The following is a 19,681-nucleotide window of genomic DNA, read 5'->3' as shown; positions in this document are numbered from 1 at the left end:
GAGTCTTACTCTATGCAGCAATACCGTGGTCATGCTGAGTATAGTACAAGCGATCAGACTATCACATGTTCAAGTCCCCTCAGTAGACTAACAAATACAGTAAAAAGTAAAAAAAAAGTTTTAAGGAAACATGGAAAAACTAAAAAAAAATATGTTTGCACCATTGCCTTTATCCACTATTTAAAATTAATGATAATTTTACAAAAAAATATATATGGTACACCTGTGGTATCACCGCGTCCATAAATGTCCAATCCATCAAAGCATAAAAATAATTAACACCCATAAACGCCATAAACAAAACGACATTCAAACTGAAAAAATTGTGATTTCAAAAACAAACTGTAAAAAAAAATGCTATAAGAGGCAGTCAAAATGTCATCTCTATCAAAAAATGGTATCAATAAGAATGTAGTCTCACCCCACAAAAAAATAAGTCCTCACACAGCTCTATTGACTGAAAAATTAAAACATCATGAGTTTTGAAAAATGGTGACACAATTCCCAACATTTTTCTTCCTACAAATACCTGATTTTTTATTTCACCACTGAAATAATGAAAAAAATGTACACGTTTGGTATCGCCATAATCAGACTGATGAGGAGAACCATATTGGTAAATCATTTTTATCACGTAACGTTTGCCATAAAAAAAATGTCAGAATTGCAATTTTTTTCTGCAATTCCTCCGCACTGGGAATTTTTCCAGTGCGCTGTGCAGTAAAATAAATGGTGCTGTCTTGTATATAAAAAAAAACAAGCCCTCATATGTCTATATGGACAGAAAAAAGTTATGGCTCTTGGGAGAAGGGGAGGAAAATAAGAAAATGCAAAAAATGGAAATTGGCCATGTCCGGAAGGGGTTAACCCCTTACTGACATCAAGCGTAATAGTATGCCGATGTCGGTCTCCCTCCCTTTGATGTGAGCCCACATCTTACAAGGAACATGTGAGCTGTTTTGAACAGCAGACATGTGCCCACAATAGCCGCAGGTGGAATCATGATCTACCCATGGCTATTAACCAGTTAAATGCTGCTGTCAAACGCTGACAGCGGCATTTAAATTGCGCTTCCAGCAATTGTGCAGGAAATACACATACCGGTGACCCCCGTCACGTGATCGTGGGCCACCGGTATGTTGGCATGTTTGGTGAGTATGTGTATTGTATGTGTATATGTTTGGGGTTTTTTTTACTATTCATCAACACAGTCGCCGGATGATGGGACTACTATCCCTCATTGGCTAATGCTGTCACTGTTTAATGTGACAGCAAACATAGCCGGATGGAACTAGTAGTCCCATTGGACGATGCCTGCCTACACACACACACCCACACACACACACAGCAGCGCGCACACCCGCAGACTCCCGCATACACACAGACAGATGAACACAGACACCCGCAGACAGACACGCACATATTCTCCGCTCACACATAGTCTCCGACCAGACACTCTTCCTCCTCCCTATCTGCAGCGTATTTTCTATGCAACTCCACAGCCAAACCGCAAATCTTTTTACACCTGCGATTTTGCTGCGGATCTGACTGACTCAATGGAAGTCAATGGGTGCAGAAGCGCTGCAGATCCGTAAAATGAATTGGCATGCTGCGGAAAATGAAAGGCTGCGAATCTGCGTGGATTTTTTCGCAGCATGTGCACACCAATTCTGGATTTGCCATTGACTAACATTTGTGGTGCACTATATTGCGGAGTTGATGCAATTCCACGCTTCCAAAAACGCTGCAGATCTGCAACAAAATCCGCAACATGTGCACATAGCCGTATAGTTCTGGAGAAGCCTTTTACCTCTAGTAAGGGGCCAATATCACTAACTTTACTTCACAAGGGTAGAATTGTATATCATACACACAGAGCTTTACAGGACACACATTAGGTGTACTCTCTGCAGTGTACACACATACAGAGCCCTGCTGCATGCACGGTGTATGCACACTCAGCTCTGCGATATATGCTCATGTACAGCTCTGCTACATTCAAACACAGCTCTGCTGCACACAGAACTCCAGTACATACACACACTGCTCTCCTACATACACATGATCGCACACACAGCTGAGCGCTGCCACATCAACAAACACAGAACTGCTACATAAACACACACAGCTCTGCTACAAACACACTCCGGCTGCACACAGCGCATATGCTACCACAATTTGAAGTTCTTTCTATGCATATAAGTAACCTTAAAGGTGGTTCAGCTGGTCAGGCCCTGCAGCCTCCGCAGCGTCAGTGATGTGCAGGTCCTGGTAACGTCCTCTCCTGCCCTGCACAGATCACACTGCTCAGTGTTGGGCTGGAGGAGGCAGAGCTGTGCTGCTGCACAGTTTTCTCAGTACCTGGGGATGATGCTGTGCCTGCGCTCTCCTGCTTCTGGGTTATAAGACGCACACACTTTAAGCATTTTTTTTTGTTAAAACAGTGCATCTTATAGTCCAGAAACAGTGTATGTCTTGTATGAATTATAAAAAATGACATATTGTCTTGTAGAACAACCTTATCATGTATTATCTACTGAACGGTGAACGCTGGGACTGTAAAGCCCCAAAAGCAATGGGAAAATTACTAATGATTTAATTTCATTCTCTAAAAAACTTGTTTTTCAACACTTTCTATGTCTTCATGGTGTTTATAAAAAATACAAAGCATCTCGCAAAATACAATGTTTTGTATTGATTTTTCAGGATGAAAAAATAAAGGTATGACCACTGGGTCAATGAGGGGAAAAACATTGTACCAGACCTTAGCAGTTTGTTCACACTGAACCTTTGTCTCGGTCTTTGGAGCGGGAACCAAGTAGAAATTCCTAGTTTTTGTGGGGGGTTTGAATTTTTCATGAAGGCATTGGAGTTTCTGCTTTACAAACTCAGTAAAAAGACTCCATGTGAACCCACTCTAAAGCTGACACGTGGTTACGTCACAAAGAGAATGTGCACATAGAATTTTTTGATGAGTTTATTTTTAAGTAAAATCCTCTTCCAAATCTACCTCAAAATTGCTTCAATAACTCTTGGAAAGCAATTCCAGTTACTTCCTGTGGGAAATCCACTTTGTTGTTTATATGATGAGGGGTTTTTCGCTTTATTTCTTCCTTGTAGAAGAGGTTTAGAAAAAAACTTGGTGGGAAAAAAAATCATGTGATTTCTTTGAAGTGGCTCTAAAAGGAAACCTTTAGAAACATGACACTGTCCAATTAGAAGGCAGCAAAGAATCTTCAGGGAAAAAAAACTCTTCCAAAACCTTTTCAAAATCAGGTATAAGATGCATGAGTGGTAAAAATAAATGCCCGCTATCTGTGCAGTCAGATATACACCGTGTTGCTCAGGACAGGTACACAATATACAGGCTTGCTCAGCAATCTCTGCTCTTACCTGCTCTTGTTGGTGGTCTTCTTTGCTTTGTTTCCGATGCTCTGTTCCCTAAAGTAGATGAAACATATATCCTCTCATGTAAATGTGCAAGTAATAGTGGGTATTAGGATTTGTACGAGGTTCATTTTCAGAAGCAGGGCAATTCCCCAGGTTCTCACTTCAACCCAACCCATTTTAGCAAAATTTGCCCATTTCCTACATCACCCAGGATTAGAATACTGATGAGATGACCAATCGTTAGGATATGCCCCCAATACCAGAAGGGCCGGCGTTAGGTGCAAGCAAACTAGACATTTACCTAGCCAGTGGCATCATAGATGCCGACACAGTTGAAAGCAATGATGGAAGCTGCCTTATACATTAGTTATACTCTATGAAACTGCATTATTTTCTGAAGTCTGCATGGTTCTCTATGGGGCTGTGTTATCCTATATTGGAGGCTGCAATAGGGGCTACATTATACTATATAAGGCCTCTTTCACACGTCAGTGTCTCCGGTACGTGTAGTGACAGTTTTCTCATGTACCGGAGACACTGACACACGTAGACCCATTTAAATGAATGGGTCTATGCACATGTGCGTGTTTTCACACGGACCGTATGTCCGTGCTGAAAACACATAGACATGTCCGTTTTCTACCGGCAGCACGGACCACAATACGGACAGCACACGTGCACACGGAGAACAGTGTGCACTCTCCTCCGTGTGCACGTACCGCCCGCAGGAGAGACAGCGCTACAGTAAGCGCTGTCCCCCCCGCTGTGGTGCTGAAGGCGGAATTCATCTTTTCTCCCCCGCCGGAGAGAAGAGATGAAAGATCAAGTTTTTTGGGTTTTTTTTGTGAAAAATAAAGTTTTCATGTGCCCCCGCCTCCCCCCCCAGTGCGCCGCCCGGCCCCTTGCAGAAGAAATACTCACCCGGCCAGCTCCTGCGATGTCTCCTCTGTCCTCTCCGCGCTGGCAGCCTCTACTGTGTGAGCGGTCACGTGGGACCGCTCATTACAGTCAGGGAATATTCACTGACTGTAATGAGCGGCACCACGTGACCGCTCACACAGGAGAAGCTGCCAGCGCGGAGAGGACAGAGGAGACGTCACGGGAGCTAGGTGAGTATTTCTGCATCAAGGGGGCAGGCGGCGCACTGGGGGGGGACGCGGATGCACATGCAAACTTTATTTTTCACCCCCCCCAAAAAAAAGATCTTTCATCTCTTCTCTCCAACGAACGCTGGGGGAGAAGAGATGAATTCTGCCTTCAGCACCACATGCGGGGGGGACAACGCTTAGTGTAGCGCTGTCTCTCCTGCACGGTCCGTGTGGTCCTCAGGCGGCACACGGGCGGCAAACGGATACCGCACGTATGTGCCACTTGAGCACACGGACATACGGACACGGATATCTCCGGTACCGGTTTTTCTGGTACCGGAAATATCAGGACGTGTGAAAGAGCCCTAAGGCTGCATTACACTATATGTGGCTGCATAATACTTTATGGGGCCTGCATTATACTGTATGGGGCTGCAGTACACTCTATGTGGCTGCATTATGCTCTATGGGTAACTTGGCATCACATTTCAGCTCTGGTAATATAGTTTATTATGTACCCATTGCAAACCAACAGTATGTATAGCCGGTGACTCAGTGTGCTTTATATCATGCCCTGATTGAGAGTTTGTCTTCAGATAGGATACTGACTGAAAGAGTTATTTAGTGTCACTCAGTTTTACTATTTCTATAATTGTACACATAGGACTTTGTTATACAATCTTTGATCAATGGAGTGTCATTATATTATACAAGTGCTTCTCACTAAATTAGAATATAAAAAAGTTAATTTATTTCAGTTCTTCAATACACAAAGTGAAACTCTTTTATTATATAGGTCATTACAAACAGAGCGATCTATTTCAAGTATTTGTTTCTGTTAATGTTGATGATCATGGCTTACAGCCAATGAATACCCAAAAGTCATTATCTCAGTAAATTATAATAATTATCAAAAAACACCTGCAAAGGCTTCCTAAACATTAAAAATAGTCCTTTAGTTTGTTTCAGTTGGCTCCATAATCATGGAAAAGACTGCTGACTCTTGTCAGGCCGGCGTCACACTAGGCGTATGAAAATACGGTCCGTTTTTTGCGGCCGTAATACACAGAAATGTTCCCAAAATAGTGATCCGTATGTCATCCATAGGAAGGGTGTGGCAGTGTATTTTGCGCATGTCATCCTCCTTATGTAATCCGTATGGCATCCGTACTGCGATATTTCCTCGCAGGCTTGCAAAACGGACATACAATGGATCCATGGGCTCAAATATTCATTAAAACATATATATAGTCTATATATATGTATATATATATATATATGTCAGTGAGACACACACATATATATATATCTATATATATACTGTATTTATATTTAATTCAGCGCTAGATAGCAGAAAAGCCGGTAATTCAGTTGCCGGCTTTTCCTATCTCCTTCACAAACCCGACAGGATATGAGACATGGTTTACTACAGTAAACCATCTCATATCCCTTCTTTTATTACATATTCCTCTTTACTAATGTAAGAAGTGTCTTTGTGTCAAATTTGGGGGCTCTAGCTATTAAATTAAAGGGTTAAATCGCGGAAAAAATTGGCGTGGGCTCCCGTGCAATTTTCTCCGCCAGAGTGGGAAAGCCAGTGACTGAGGGCAGATATTCATAGCCTATAGAGGGACCATGTTTATTGGCCCCCCCTGGCTAAAAATTTCACCCGCCGCTATTGCTGGCACATGTCAGCTGTTCAAAACAGCTGACATGTCCCGGCTTTGAGGTGGGCTCAGCTCCAGAGCCCACATCAAAGCAGGGGATCCGACCTCCGCAGTAATAGTATGGCGGAGGTTGGTAAGGGATTAAACAACGGAATATAACTCCAAGCAAATGAAACTTCTGTGAAATCAAACTGTCCACTTAGGAAGCAACACTGTTTGACAATCAATTTCACATGCTGTTGTGCAAATGGAATAGACAAGACATGGAAATTATTGGCAATTATCAAGACACACTCAATAAAGGAGTGGTTCTGCAGGTGGGGACCACAGACCTCATCTCGGTACAAATGCTTTCTGTCTGATGTTTTGGTCACTTTTGAATGTTGGTTGTGCTTTCACACTCATGAGGCGGACTCTACAACCCACACAAGTGGTTCAGGTCAGATAGTGCAGCTCATCCAGGATGGCACATCAATGCGAGCTGTGGCAAGGTTTGCTGTGTCTGTCAGCGTAGTGTCGAGAGGCTGGAGGTGCTACCAGGAGACAGGCCAGTACACCATGAGACATGGAGGGGGCCATAGGAGGGCAACAACCCAACAGCAGGACCGCTACCTCAGCCTTTGTGCAAGGAGGAACAGGAGGAGCACTGCCAGAGCCCTGCAAAATGACCTTCAGCAGGCCACAAATGTGCATGTGTCTGCACAAATGGTTAGAAACAGACTCCATGAGGATGGACTGCGTGCCCGAAGTCCGCAGATGGGGGTTGTGCCCACAGCCCAACACCGTGCAGGACGCTTGGCACTAGACACAGAACACCAGCATTGGCATATTCGCCACTGGTGCCATGTGCTCTTCACAGATGAAAGCAGGTTCACACTGAGCACATGTGACAGATGTGGCAGAGTCTGGAAACGCCGTGGAGAGTGATCTGCTGCCTGCAACATCCTTCAGCATGACCAGTTTGGCAGTGGGTCAGTAATGGTGTGAGGTGGCATTTCTTTGGAGGACCGCACAGCCCTCCATGTGTTCACCAGAAGTAGCCTGACTGCCATTAGGTACAGAGATTAGATCCTCAGACCCCTTGTGAGATCATATGCTGGTGTGGTTGGCCCTGGGTTCCTCCTAATGCAGGACAATGCCAGACCTCATATGGCTGGAGTGTGTCAGCAGTTCCTGCAAGATAAAGGCTTGGAAGCTATGGACTGGTCCGCCCGTTCACCAGACCTGAATCCGATTGAACACATCTGGGACATCATGTCTCGCACCATCCACCAACGTCACGTTGCACCACAGACTGTCCATCTGCCGCCTCATCAGTAGCATGCCCAGGCGCTGTAGGGAGGTCATACAGGCACGTGGAGGCCACACACACTACTGAGAATCATTTCCTTGTCTTAAGGCATTTCCACTGACGTTGGATCAGCCTGTAACTTCGTTTTCCACTTTGATTTTGAGCATCATTCCAACTCCAGACCTCCGTGGAATATTAGTTGTGATTTATGTTGATAATTTTTAGGTTTTAGGGTACTGTCACACAGTGCAATTACGATCGCTACGACGGTACGATTCGTGACGTTCTAGCGATATCGTTACGATATCGCAGTGTCTGACACGCAGCAGCGATCAGGGACCCTGCTGAGAATCGTACGTCGTAGCAGATCGTTTGAAACTTTCTTTCGTCGCTGGATCTCCCGCTGTCATCGCTGGATCGTTGTGTGTGACAGCGATCCAGCGATGCGTTCGCTGGTAACCAGGGTAAACATCGGGTTACTAAGCGCAGGGCCGCGCTTAGTAACCCGATGTTTACCGTGGTTACCAGCGTAAAAGTAAAAAAAAACAAACCGTACATACTCACCATCTGATGTCCGTCAGGTCCCTTGCAGTCTGCTTCCCGCTCTGACTGTCTGCCGGCCGGAAAGTGAGAGCAGATCACAGCGGTGACGTCACCGCTGCGCTCTGCTCTCACTGTACGGCTGCACTCAGTCAGAGCGGGAAGCAGACTGCAAGGGACCTGACGGACATCAGATGGTGAGTATGTACGTTTTTTTTTTTTTTACTTTTACGCTGGTAACCACGGTAAACATCGGGTTACTAAGCGCGGCCCTGCGCTTAGTAACCCGATGTTTACCGTGGTTACCAGCGAACCTCGGCATCGCTCCAGCGCCGTGATTGCAAAGTGTGACCGCAGTCTACGACGCTGGAGCGATACTCATACGACGCTGCGACGTCACGGATTGTGCCGTCGTAGTGACGAAAATTGCACGGTGTGACGGTACCCTTACTGTTCTCAACACATTCCACTATGTAAATGAATAAAGATTTACAACTGGAATATTTCATTCAGTGATGTCTAGGATCTGGGATTTTTATTGTTCCCTTTATTTTTTTGAGCAGTATATATATATATATATATATATATATATATATATGTGTGTATAATTCACATAATGTATAATTCACATACATGCATTTATTAATGCTTGTTATATCCACCGTTCTTCACTTCCAAGATCCTTCTGCATACCTACTCATCGCAGGACAGTCGTGGAAGCGATGCTGTCATGAAGAGGAGGGGGACGCAGTACGCATAGGACTGAAGGCTACTTTCAGTCTTGTCTGCACACTGCTGTGTTGTGGACCCTTCCCCTCAGCCCACTTTTAGCTTCTGACCCGATGTTGGTAGGAAGTTGAGAATGATGTGACAAGACAATGGGGGATGTACAGCATAAACTGTGAGCAATGCTGTGCATCCTCTGTTCACTTCATGGAGCAGATGCAGATTTTTGACCCCCTTAATGCTGACCCTAAATAGTAATGAGCAGAATCAATTTCAACCTATTGGTTTAACCCTGCACAACAGTCAAGGGCCTTTCATGTGACCCCTTGGAAAATGTTATTGTCCACCCCTGGGATAAAGGAAATCAAAATGATTGATATAGAAGAGTATATATTCCATATGAATAATATATCAGTCATCTCTACTAAAAGCTGGAAGTGGTTTTTACAAAGCAGGCCCTTTAATATAGAAAACAGGTATGCTCTTATAAAGTTGAGCCCTAGAAATAACCACGTGGATCGCCTGTGGTGGTGAAACTACTGAATAACTAGAGCATAATAGAAAGCACTGGTCCATCGGGTGTGAGCAATAAATAGCTGGATCACTACAAGTACTGTACTCCACCAGTGAGTCAAGTGAAAACACAACCTTGTATCGTTTATCTGGCTGGTCAATAGCATTAGATTTCCAGAAATAAAATACGTACTGGATGGTTTCCAGGGATGGACGCCAGGTATTCTTTTCATACTTATATGGCCTGAAAGCTGGTGGTGTCGTCCTAATTATATGGATCCATCTTCTGGAGAAGTGAAGAAAAGAAAAGTATTGACAAAGATTACACGACAGCGAATGTATCACAGTGACCTCAGACCCACAATGATCCAACAACGGTGACATATTGGAGAGATCGACCAATCAGGGTGGATTGTGCCTTCACTATCTAATAGCAGCTTCCTCTCCCTGCAGCTTCTTTCTTAGCTCAGGATGATGGAGGACTAAGTAATGTGTATTTTTTACGGGACCATTTAATTTTGTTATAGAGTTGAGGCCCAAATTTATCAAAGTAATTTAATCAGAATTCTGGCATAAATTGCTTTGAAAAGTTGCAAAATTTTGGCCCAACTTGGAGATGCGCAAAAAATTAGCAACTTTTGGCATTTTCACAACAGTTTCTCCCAGCTTTGCCAAAATGGACATCGCTGTGACAGGATAAGGGGGGCGTAACATCACAGCTTTGCTAATGCATGACATGCTGTGGAATTCCCTACTCCAGAAATCTTACTCTGGTCTGAGACTGGGGTAAGATTTCTGGCGTTGTGGACAGAAGGGCATGCCACTTGGCAGATGCCCTTTATTCATGAAGAGGCAGGCACCCCGTCATGGAGAGTCTGACACCACCACGTCCCCTCATCAAGACCAGCTAGATGTATCAGGGCCTTAGTTTTTCTTAATATAACTCAGATAGAGTTTTTTGTTCTATTAACAAAAGTAACTGTTTCTTAAAGTTAAATTAGTCACATCATTAAGGGGTTTAAATGCACTTAAGGCCCCTGAGTGATGCGTCCCCTATGTTTACTATGCATAACTTCAAAATCTACAATAAAAAGTGACATTTTGGGTTTCCTTTTCCACTTTAATATTTGGAGTAAAGAAGGGCTGAGAACGGTTTTAGGCAATTACGTTCTATTTCATCTGCACTGGTGATTACATGTGGGGTCCAGTGCTCTTATAGTATCACAGTCCCATATTGTACCCCCAACATTGAAAGACAGAAAGGGTCCTGTGTTGTGAGTGCACTAAGTGTCCTATCGCAGTAGAATGCCCCTGTATATGCCCCACCCCCACAGTATAAAACCTCCCCCAGGATGACACCCCCACGATGCTTCTCCATACAGTATGATGGTCAAGTGATGAATTCACACTTATAGGATGATACCCCCAACATACACACGTTACGATGCCCTTAAACAAGGTGCCCCAAACAGTTGCACATGCACACAGTATGCTGCCCCAAGGCATCCTTCTCGTACTGTATAATGCGGCTAGGTGCTCCTTCACACTCAGTACTATGCCTCAAAATGCCCTCCCCAGTGCCCACCTCACAACAGTCAGAATAGTGCAATAGATTAAAAAACCCTCCCCATAGCGTTGTTCCCATGATAAGCCTGAATCTACAGACTGCTCTGTTCTGTGCTGTGTGTGGTTGGACGCTGCAAGCATGATCTAGTGTCATCATTATGTCTGCTGCACCAGAACCTAAAACAGTGCAGGGAGCACAGGCTGTGTGTTGGTGCGGGGTGCTGACGGCTCCAATACTGCATTCAGCCATATCTATGAGGATACAGATTGGACATGTGCCGTCCCCCTGAGACAGCTACCTGTTATGGACCTGGTGGTTAGGTGCACCCGGAATGACCTGATAGTTAAACACGGAATCGGGACGAGCTCTGGGGAAATGGGAACTCTGCTGACCGCAAACCCTACTCCTATCAACACAAACTAGAAATAGCCGTGGAGCGTGCCTGACTCTGCCTAGACGCCTCTGCACAGCCTAAGAGCTAACTACCCCTAAAGAAAGGAAACAAAGCCTCACTTGCCTCAGAGAAATTCCCCAAAGGTAAAAGCAGCCCCCCACAAGTATTGACTGTGAGTTAAGAGGAAATCACAAACACAGGATGAAATAGGTTTTAGCAAAGGAGGCCAGTCTAACTAAACAGATTGAGGATAGAAAAGCGATCTTTGCGGTCAACACAAAAACTACAAAAACCACGCAGAGTGTGCAAAAAGGACCCGACTCACGGTGCGGTGGTGCCACTCTGCACCCCCAGAGCTTCCAGCTAGCCAGGCAGTTTCATGATAGCAAGCTGGACTAGAACTTAGCAAGAAAAACCATATGCAACAAATGAACAAGCAGGAACTTAGCTTCTGCTGGAGTAGACAGGTCCTCAGAAAGATCCATGAGAGATCTGAACCAGTACTAAGACATTGACAGCTGGCATAGAGTAATGATCTGAGTGGATTTAAATAGAGAACCCAACCTAGCCCTAAACGAGGGCAGCTGGGGAAGGAATCTCAGAACCAGCAGCTCCACTCACAGCCACCAGAGGGAGTCCACGGACAGAACTCACCGAAGTACCATTCATGACCACAGGAGGGAGTTCGAGAACGGAATTCACAACAGTACCCCCCCTTGAGGAGGGGTCACCGAACCCTCAGCAGAGCCCCCAGGCCAATCAGGACGAGCCAAATGAAAGGCACTAACTAAATCGGCAGCATGGACATCAGAGGCAACAACCCAGGAATTATCCTCCTGACCATAGCCCTTCCATTTGACCATGTACTGAAGTTTTCGTCTCGAAATACGAGAATCCAAAATCTTCTCCACCACATACTCCAACTCCCCCTCGAACAACACCGGAGCAGGAGGATCAACGGAGGGAACCATAGGCGCCACATATCTCTGCAGCAACGACCTATGGAACACATTATGGATGGCAAAAGAAGCAGGAAGGGCCAAACGAAATGACACAGGATTAAGAATTTCAGAAATCTTATAAGGACCAATGAAACGAGGCTTAAACTTAGGAGAAGAAACCTTCATAGGAACATAACGAGACGATAACCAAACCAAATCCCCAACACGAAGTCGGGGACCAACACGGCGACGGCGGTTAGCGAAACGTTGAGCCTTCTCTTGGGACAAGGTCAAATTGTCCACCACATGAGTCCAAATTTGTTGCAACCTGTCCACCACAGAATCCACACCAGGACAGTCCGAAGGCTCAACCTGCCCTGAAGAAAAACGAGGATGAAAACCAGAATTACAAAAAAAAGGCGAAACCAAAGTAGCCGAACTGGCCCGATTATTAAGGGCGAACTCAGCCAATGGCAAGAAGGTCACCCAATCATCCTGATCTGCAGAAACAAAGCATCTCAGATAAGTTTCCAAAGTCTGATTGGTTCGTTCGGCTTGGCCATTTGTCTGAGGATGGAAAGCCGAAGAAAAAGACAAATCAATGCCCATCTTAGCACAAAAGGACCACCAAAACCTTGAAACAAACTGGGAACCTCTGTCAGACACGATGTTCTCCGGAATGCCATGCAAACGAACCACATGTTGGAAAAATAATGGAACCAAATCAGAGGAAGAAGGCAATTTAGGCAAGGGTACCAAATGGACCATTTTAGAGAAGCGATCACAAACCGCCCAGATGACCGACATCCTTTGAGAAACAGGAAGATCTGAAATAAAATCCATGGAAACATGCGTCCATGGCCTATTCGGGACCGGCAAGGGCAAAAGTAACCCACTGGCACGAGAATAGCAGGGCTTAGCCCGAGCACAAGTCCCACAAGACTGCACAAAAGAACGCACATCCTGCGACAAGGAAGGCCACCAAAAGGACCTAGCCACCAAATCTCTGGTACCAAAAATCCCAGGATGACCAGCCAACACCGAACAATGAACCTCAGAGATAACTCTATTAGTCCATCTATCAGGGACAAACAGTTTCTCTGCTGGACAACAGTCAGGTCTATCAGCCTGGAACTCCTGCAGCACCCGCCGCAAATCAGGGGAGATGGCAGACAGAACTACCCCCTCTCTGAGAATACCAGCCGGCTCAGGAACCCCAGGAGAATCAGGCACAAAACTCCTTGAAAGGGCATCAGCCTTCACATTCTTAGAACCCGTAAGGTACGAAACCACAAAATTGAAACGGGAGAAAAACAGCGACCAACGAGCCTGTCTAGGATTCAACCGCTTGGCAGACTCGAGATAAGTCAGATTCTTGTGATCCGTCAAGACCACCACGCGATGCTTGGCTCCTTCAAGCCAATGTCGCCACTCCTCGAATGCCCACTTCATAGCCAACAACTCCCGATTGCCAACATCATAATTACGCTCAGCAGGCGAAAACTTTCTCGAAAAGAAAGCGCATGGCTTCATTACAGAGCAATCAGAACTTCTCTGAGACAAAACAGCCCCTGCTCCAATTTCAGAAGCATCAACCTCGACCTGAAAAGGGAGCGAAACATCTGGCTGACACAACACAGGAGCCGAAGAGAAACGACGTTTCAACTCCTGAAAAGCCTCAACGGCCACAGAGGACCAATTCACCACATCAGCACCCTTCTTGGTCAAATCAGTCAACGGTTTAACAACACTAGAAAAATTAGCGATGAAGCGACGGTAAAAATTGGCAAAGCCCTGAAATTTCTGAAGGCTCTTCACAGATGTAGGCCGAGTCCAATCATAAATAGCCTGGACTTTAACAGGATCCATCTCGATAGTAGAAGGGGAAAAAATGAAGCCCAAAAAGGAAACCTTCTGAACTCCAAAGAGACATTTAGATCCCTTCACAAACAAGGAATTAGTACGAAGGACCTGGAACACCATTCTGACCTGCTTCACATGGGACTCCCAATCATCCAAAAAGACCAAAATATCATCCAAATATACGATCATGAATCTATCCAGATACTTTCGGAAGATGTCATGCATAAAGGACTGAAACACAGAGGGAGCTTTAGAAAGGCCGAATGGCATCACCAGGTACTCAAAATGGCCCTCGGGCGTATTAAATGCTGTTTTCCATTCATCGCCCTGTTTAATACGCACGAGATTATACGCCCCTCGAAGGTCTATCTTGGTGAACCAACTAGCCCCCTTAATCCGAGCAAATAAATCAGACAGTAGAGGCAAAGGGTACTGAAATTTGACGGTGATTTTATTAAGAAGGCGGTAATCTATACAAGGTCTCAGAGAACCATCCTTCTTGGCCACAAAAAAGAACCCTGCTCCCAATGGTGACGACGACGGGCGAATATGCCCTTTCTCCAAGGACTCCTTTATATAACTCCGCATAGCGGCGTGTTCTGGCACAGACAAATTGAAAAGTCGTCCCTTAGGGAACTTGCTACCAGGAATCAAATTAATAGCACAATCACAATCCCTATGAGGAGGTAGGGTACTAGATTTGGGCTCATCAAATACATCCCGGTAATCCGACAAAAACTCAGGGACTTCAGAAGGAGTGGAGGAAGAAATTGACAACAATGGAACATCCCCATGTACCCCTTGACAACCCCAACTGGACACCGACATTGATTTCCAATCCAATACTGGATTATGGACCTGCAGCCATGGCAAACCCAACACGACCACATCATGCAAATTATGCAACACCAAAAAGCGAATATCCTCCTGATGCGCAGGAGCCATGCACATGGTCAACTGGGTCCAGTACTGAGGCTTATTCTTGGCCAAAGGTGTAGCATCAATTCCCCTCAAAGGAATGGGATGCTGCAAGGGCTCCAAGAAAAAACCACAGCGCCTGGCAAACTCTAAGTCCATCAAATTCAGGGCAGCGCCTGAATCCACAAATGCCATAACAGAATAGGATGACAAAGAGCAAATCAGAGTAACGGACAAAAGAAATTTAGGCTGTACAGTACCAATGGTGACGGACCTAGCGAACCGCTTAGTGCGCTTAGGACAATCAGAGATAGCATGAGTGGAGTCACCACAGTAAAAACACAGCCCATTCTGACGTCTATGTTCTTGCCGTTCAGCTCTGGTCAAAGTCCTATCACATTGCATAGGCTCAGGCCTCTGCTCAGAAGATACCGCCAAATGGTGCACAGTTTTGCGCTCACGTAAGCGCCGATCGATCTGTATGGCCAAGGACATTGATTCATTCAGACCAGCAGGCGTGGGGAACCCCACCATAACATCCTTAAGGGCTTCAGAAAGACCCTTTCTGAAAATTGCTGCCAGGGCACACTCATTCCACTGAGTAAGCACAGACCACTTTCTGAACTTCTGGCAATATACCTCCGCTTCATCCTGACCCTGATACAAAGCCAGCAAAATTTTCTCTGCCTGATCCACAGAATTCGGTTCATCATAAAGCAATCCCAGCGCCAGAAAAAACGCATCTACATTACGCAATGCAGGATCTCCTGGCGCCAGGGCGAATGCCCAGTCTTGAGGGTCGCCACGCAACAAAGAAATAATGATTCTTACTTGCTGAATAGGGTCACCAGAAGAACGGGGTTTCAGAGCAAGAAACAGTTTACAATTGTTTTTGAAATTCAGAAATTTAGATCTATCCCCAGAAAACAAATCAGGAATTGGAATTCTAGGCTCCAACATAGGATTCTGAACTACATAATCTTGAATGTTTTGTACCCTTGCAGTGAGTTGATCCACACTAGAGGACAGACCTTGAATGTCCATATCTGTCATGAATCCCCATGGCTAGGGATAGCAAGGGACAAGCAAAGTAATACAAAATATCGGACGAGCTCTAGGGTGATGGAACCTGGGCTTACCGCTGCCCTACGCCTGACAAACGCAACTAGAGATAGCCAGGGAGCGTGCCTACGTTGGTTCTAGACGCCACGCACCAGCCTAAGAGCTAACTAGTACTGCAGAGAAAATAAGACCTCACTTGCCTCCAGAGGAATGAACCCCAAAAGGTATAGTTGCCCCCCACATGTATTGACGGTGAAATGAGAGGAAGGCACACACATAGAGATGATATATATAGGTTCAGCAAATAGAGGCCCGCTGTAAACTAGAAAGCAGAACGATACAAAAGGGGACTGAGCGGTCAGCAAAAAACCCTAATAAAAAAAAAACCATCCTGAGATTTACAAGAACCCATGTGCCAACTCATGGCACATGGGGAGAACCTCAGTCCACCAGAGCTACCAGCTAGCATAGAGACATAATAAGCAAGCTGGACAAAAAACCAAACAACTGAAAATCAGCACTTAGCTTATCCTGAAAGATCTGGGAGCAGGTAGGCAGGAACCAAACAGAGCACATCTGAATACATTGATAGCCGGCAAGGGAATGACAGAAAGGCCAGGTAAAATAGGAAACACCCAGCCTCTGATGGACAGGTGGAAACCAAAGGCCGCAACCCACCAAAGTCACCCAGTACCAGCAGTAACCACCAGAGGGAGCCCACAAACAGAATCCATAACAGTACCCCCCCCTTGAGGAGGGGTCACCGAACCCTCACGAGAACCCCCAGGGCGATCAGGGTGAGCTCTATGGAAGGCGCGGACTAAATCAGTCGCATGAACATCGGAGGCGACCACCCAGGAATTATCCTCCTGACCATAACCCTTCCACTTAACCAAATACTGGAGTTTGCGTCTGGAAACACGAGAATCCAAGATCTTCTCAACAACATACTCCAATTCTCCCTCCACCAGCACCGGAGCAGGAGGCTCAACCGAAGGAACAACGGGCACCTCATACCTCCGCAACAACGACCGATGGAACACATTATGAATAGCAAACGATGCTGGGAGATCCAAACGAAAAGATACAGGGTTAAGAATCTCCGAGATCCTATAAGGACCGATGAACCGAGGCTTGAACTTAGGAGAAGAGACCTTCATAGGGACAAAACGAGAAGACAACCACACCAAATCCCCAACAAGAAGTCGGGGACCCACGCGGCGACGGCGATTAGCAAACTGCTGAGTCTTCTCCTGAGATAACTTCAAATTGTCCACCACCTGATTCCAAATCCGATGTAGCCTGTCCACCACCACGTCCACTCCAGGACAATCCGAAGACTCCACCTGACCAGAGGAAAAACGAGGATGAAACCCCGAATTACAAAAAAAAGGAGAGACCAACGTGGCAGAACTAGCCCGATTATTAAGAGCAAATTCGGCCAGTGGCAAAAAAGCAACCCAGTCATCTTGATCAGCAGAAACAAAACACCTCAAATAAGTTTCCAAGGTCTGATTAGTTCGCTCCGTCTGGCCATTCGTCTGAGGATGGAATGCAGACGAGAAAGACAAATCAATGCCCATCTTGGCACAAAACGTCCGCCAAAATCTAGACACAAATTGGGATCCCCTGTCAGAAACGATATTCTCCGGAATCCCATGCAAACGAACCACGTTCTGAAAAAACAAAGGGACCAACTCAGAGGAGGAAGGCAACTTAGGCAAGGGCACCAAATGAACCATCTTAGAAAAGCGGTCACACACCACCCAGATAACGGACATTTTCTGTGAAACCGGGAGATCAGAAATAAAATCCATGGAAATGTGCGTCCAAGGCCTCTTCGGGATGGGCAAGGATAACAACAACCCACTGGCCCGAGAACAGCAAGGCTTAGCTCGAGCACACACTTCACAAGACTGCACAAAGGTACGCACATCCCTAGACAAGGAAGGCCACCAAAAAGACCTGGCCACCAAGTCTCTAGTACCAAATATTCCAGGATGACCAGCCAACACAGAAGAATGGACCTCGGAGATGACTCTACTGGTCCAATCATCCGGAACAAACAGTCTTTCTGGTGGACAACGATCCGGTTTATCCACCTGAAACTCCTGCAAAGCACGTCGCAAGTCTGGGGATACGGCGGACAATATTACCCCATCCCTAAGGATACCAGTAGGCCCAGAGTCTCCAGGAGAGTCAGGCACAAAACTCCTGGAAAGAGCATCTGCCTTCACATTCTTTGAACCTGGCAGGTATGAAACCACGAAATTGAAACGAGAAAAAAACAACGACCAACGAGCCTGTCTAGGATTCAAACGCCTGGCAGACTCAAGGTAAATGAGATTCTTGTGATCAGTCAAGACCACCACACGATGTTTAGCACCCTCAAGCCAATGACGCCACTGCTCAAATGCCCACTTCATGGCCAAAAGCTCCCGATTACCCACATCATAATTGCGCTCGGCGGGCGAGAATTTTCTAGAGAAGAATGCACATGGCTTCATCACCGAGCCATTAGAACTTCTCTGTGACAAAACCGCCCCCGCTCCAATCTCGGAAGCATCAACCTCAACCTGAAAAGGAAGTGAAACATCTGGTTGACACAACACAGGAGCAGAAGAAAACCGGCGCTTAAGTTCCTGAAAGGCCTCCACGGCCGCAGGAGACCAATCAGCAACATCAGCACCCTTTTTAGTCAAATCAGTCAAAGGTTTAACAATACTGGAAAAATTAGCAATGAACCGACGATAAAAATTAGCAAACCCCAAGAACTTCTGAAGGCTCTTAACAGATGTAGGTTGTGTCCAGTCACAAATCGCCTGAACCTTGACGGGATCCATCTCAATAGTAGAAGGAGAAAAAATGTACCCCAAAAAAGAAATCTTCTGGACTCCGAAGAGACACTTTGAGCCCTTCACAAACAGAGAATTGGCCCGCAGAACCTGAAACACCTTCCTGACCTGTAAAACATGAGACTCCCAGTCATCAGAAAACACCAAAATATCATCCAAATACACAATCATAAACTTATCCAGATATTCACGGAAAATATTGTGCATAAAGGACTGAAAGACTGACGGAGCATTGGAGAGTCCAAAAGGCATTACCAAATACTCAAAATGGCCCTCAGGCGTATTAAATGCGGTTTTCCACTCGTCACCCTGTTTTATCCGCACCAGATTATACGCACCGCGAAGATCTATCTTAGTGAACCACCTAGCCCCCTTAATGCGAGCAAACAAATCAGTCAATAATGGCAGTGGATACTGATATTTGACTGTAATCTTATTCAGAAGGCGATAATCTATACAAGGCCTCAGGGAACCATCTTTTTTTGCCACGAAAAAAAAACCTGCTCCCAGAGGGGACGAAGATGGACGAATATGTCCCTTTTCCAAGGACTCCTTAATATAATTCCGCATAGCAGTATGCTCTGGCAGTGACAGATTAAATAAACGACCCTTAGGGAACTTACTGCCAGGAATCAATTCTATAGCACAGTCACAATCTCTATGAGGAGGGAGCGAATTGAGCTTAGGCTCCTCAAAAACATCCCTATAGTCAGACAAAAACGCAGGGATCTCAGAAGGAGTAGATGAAGCGATTGAAATCGGAGGTGCATCATCATGAACCCCCTGACATCCCCAGCTTAACACAGACATTGTTTTCCAGTCCAGGACAGGATTATGAGTTTGTAACCATGGCAGACCAAGCACTA

The 19,681-nt window shown here is 45.6% G+C and overlaps 1 protein-coding gene across 4 annotated transcripts in view; it reads right to left on the bottom strand.

The window, feature by feature from the left end:
- The window catches only part of LOC143793827 (uncharacterized), an 85,452-nt gene that overhangs the window by 5,435 nt on the left and 60,336 nt on the right, over positions 1-19,681 (bottom strand). For all 4 annotated transcript variants that reach the window (XM_077280798.1, XM_077280799.1, XM_077280800.1 and 1 more), the window contains 2 exons: positions 9,409-9,501; positions 3,394-3,441 (listed from right to left, as the gene is read on the bottom strand). In XM_077280798.1, coding sequence (XP_077136913.1) covers positions 3,394-3,441; positions 9,409-9,501 — 141 coding nt within the window. The remainder of the gene's footprint in view (positions 1-3,393; positions 3,442-9,408; positions 9,502-19,681) is intronic.

Source organism: Ranitomeya variabilis, chromosome 1 (assembly GCF_051348905.1).
Source record: "Ranitomeya variabilis isolate aRanVar5 chromosome 1, aRanVar5.hap1, whole genome shotgun sequence".
NCBI lineage: Eukaryota > Metazoa > Chordata > Amphibia > Anura > Dendrobatidae > Ranitomeya > Ranitomeya variabilis.
The sequence above is the reverse complement of the archived record's forward strand: the minus strand, read 5'-3'. Positions and strand labels throughout refer to the sequence as shown.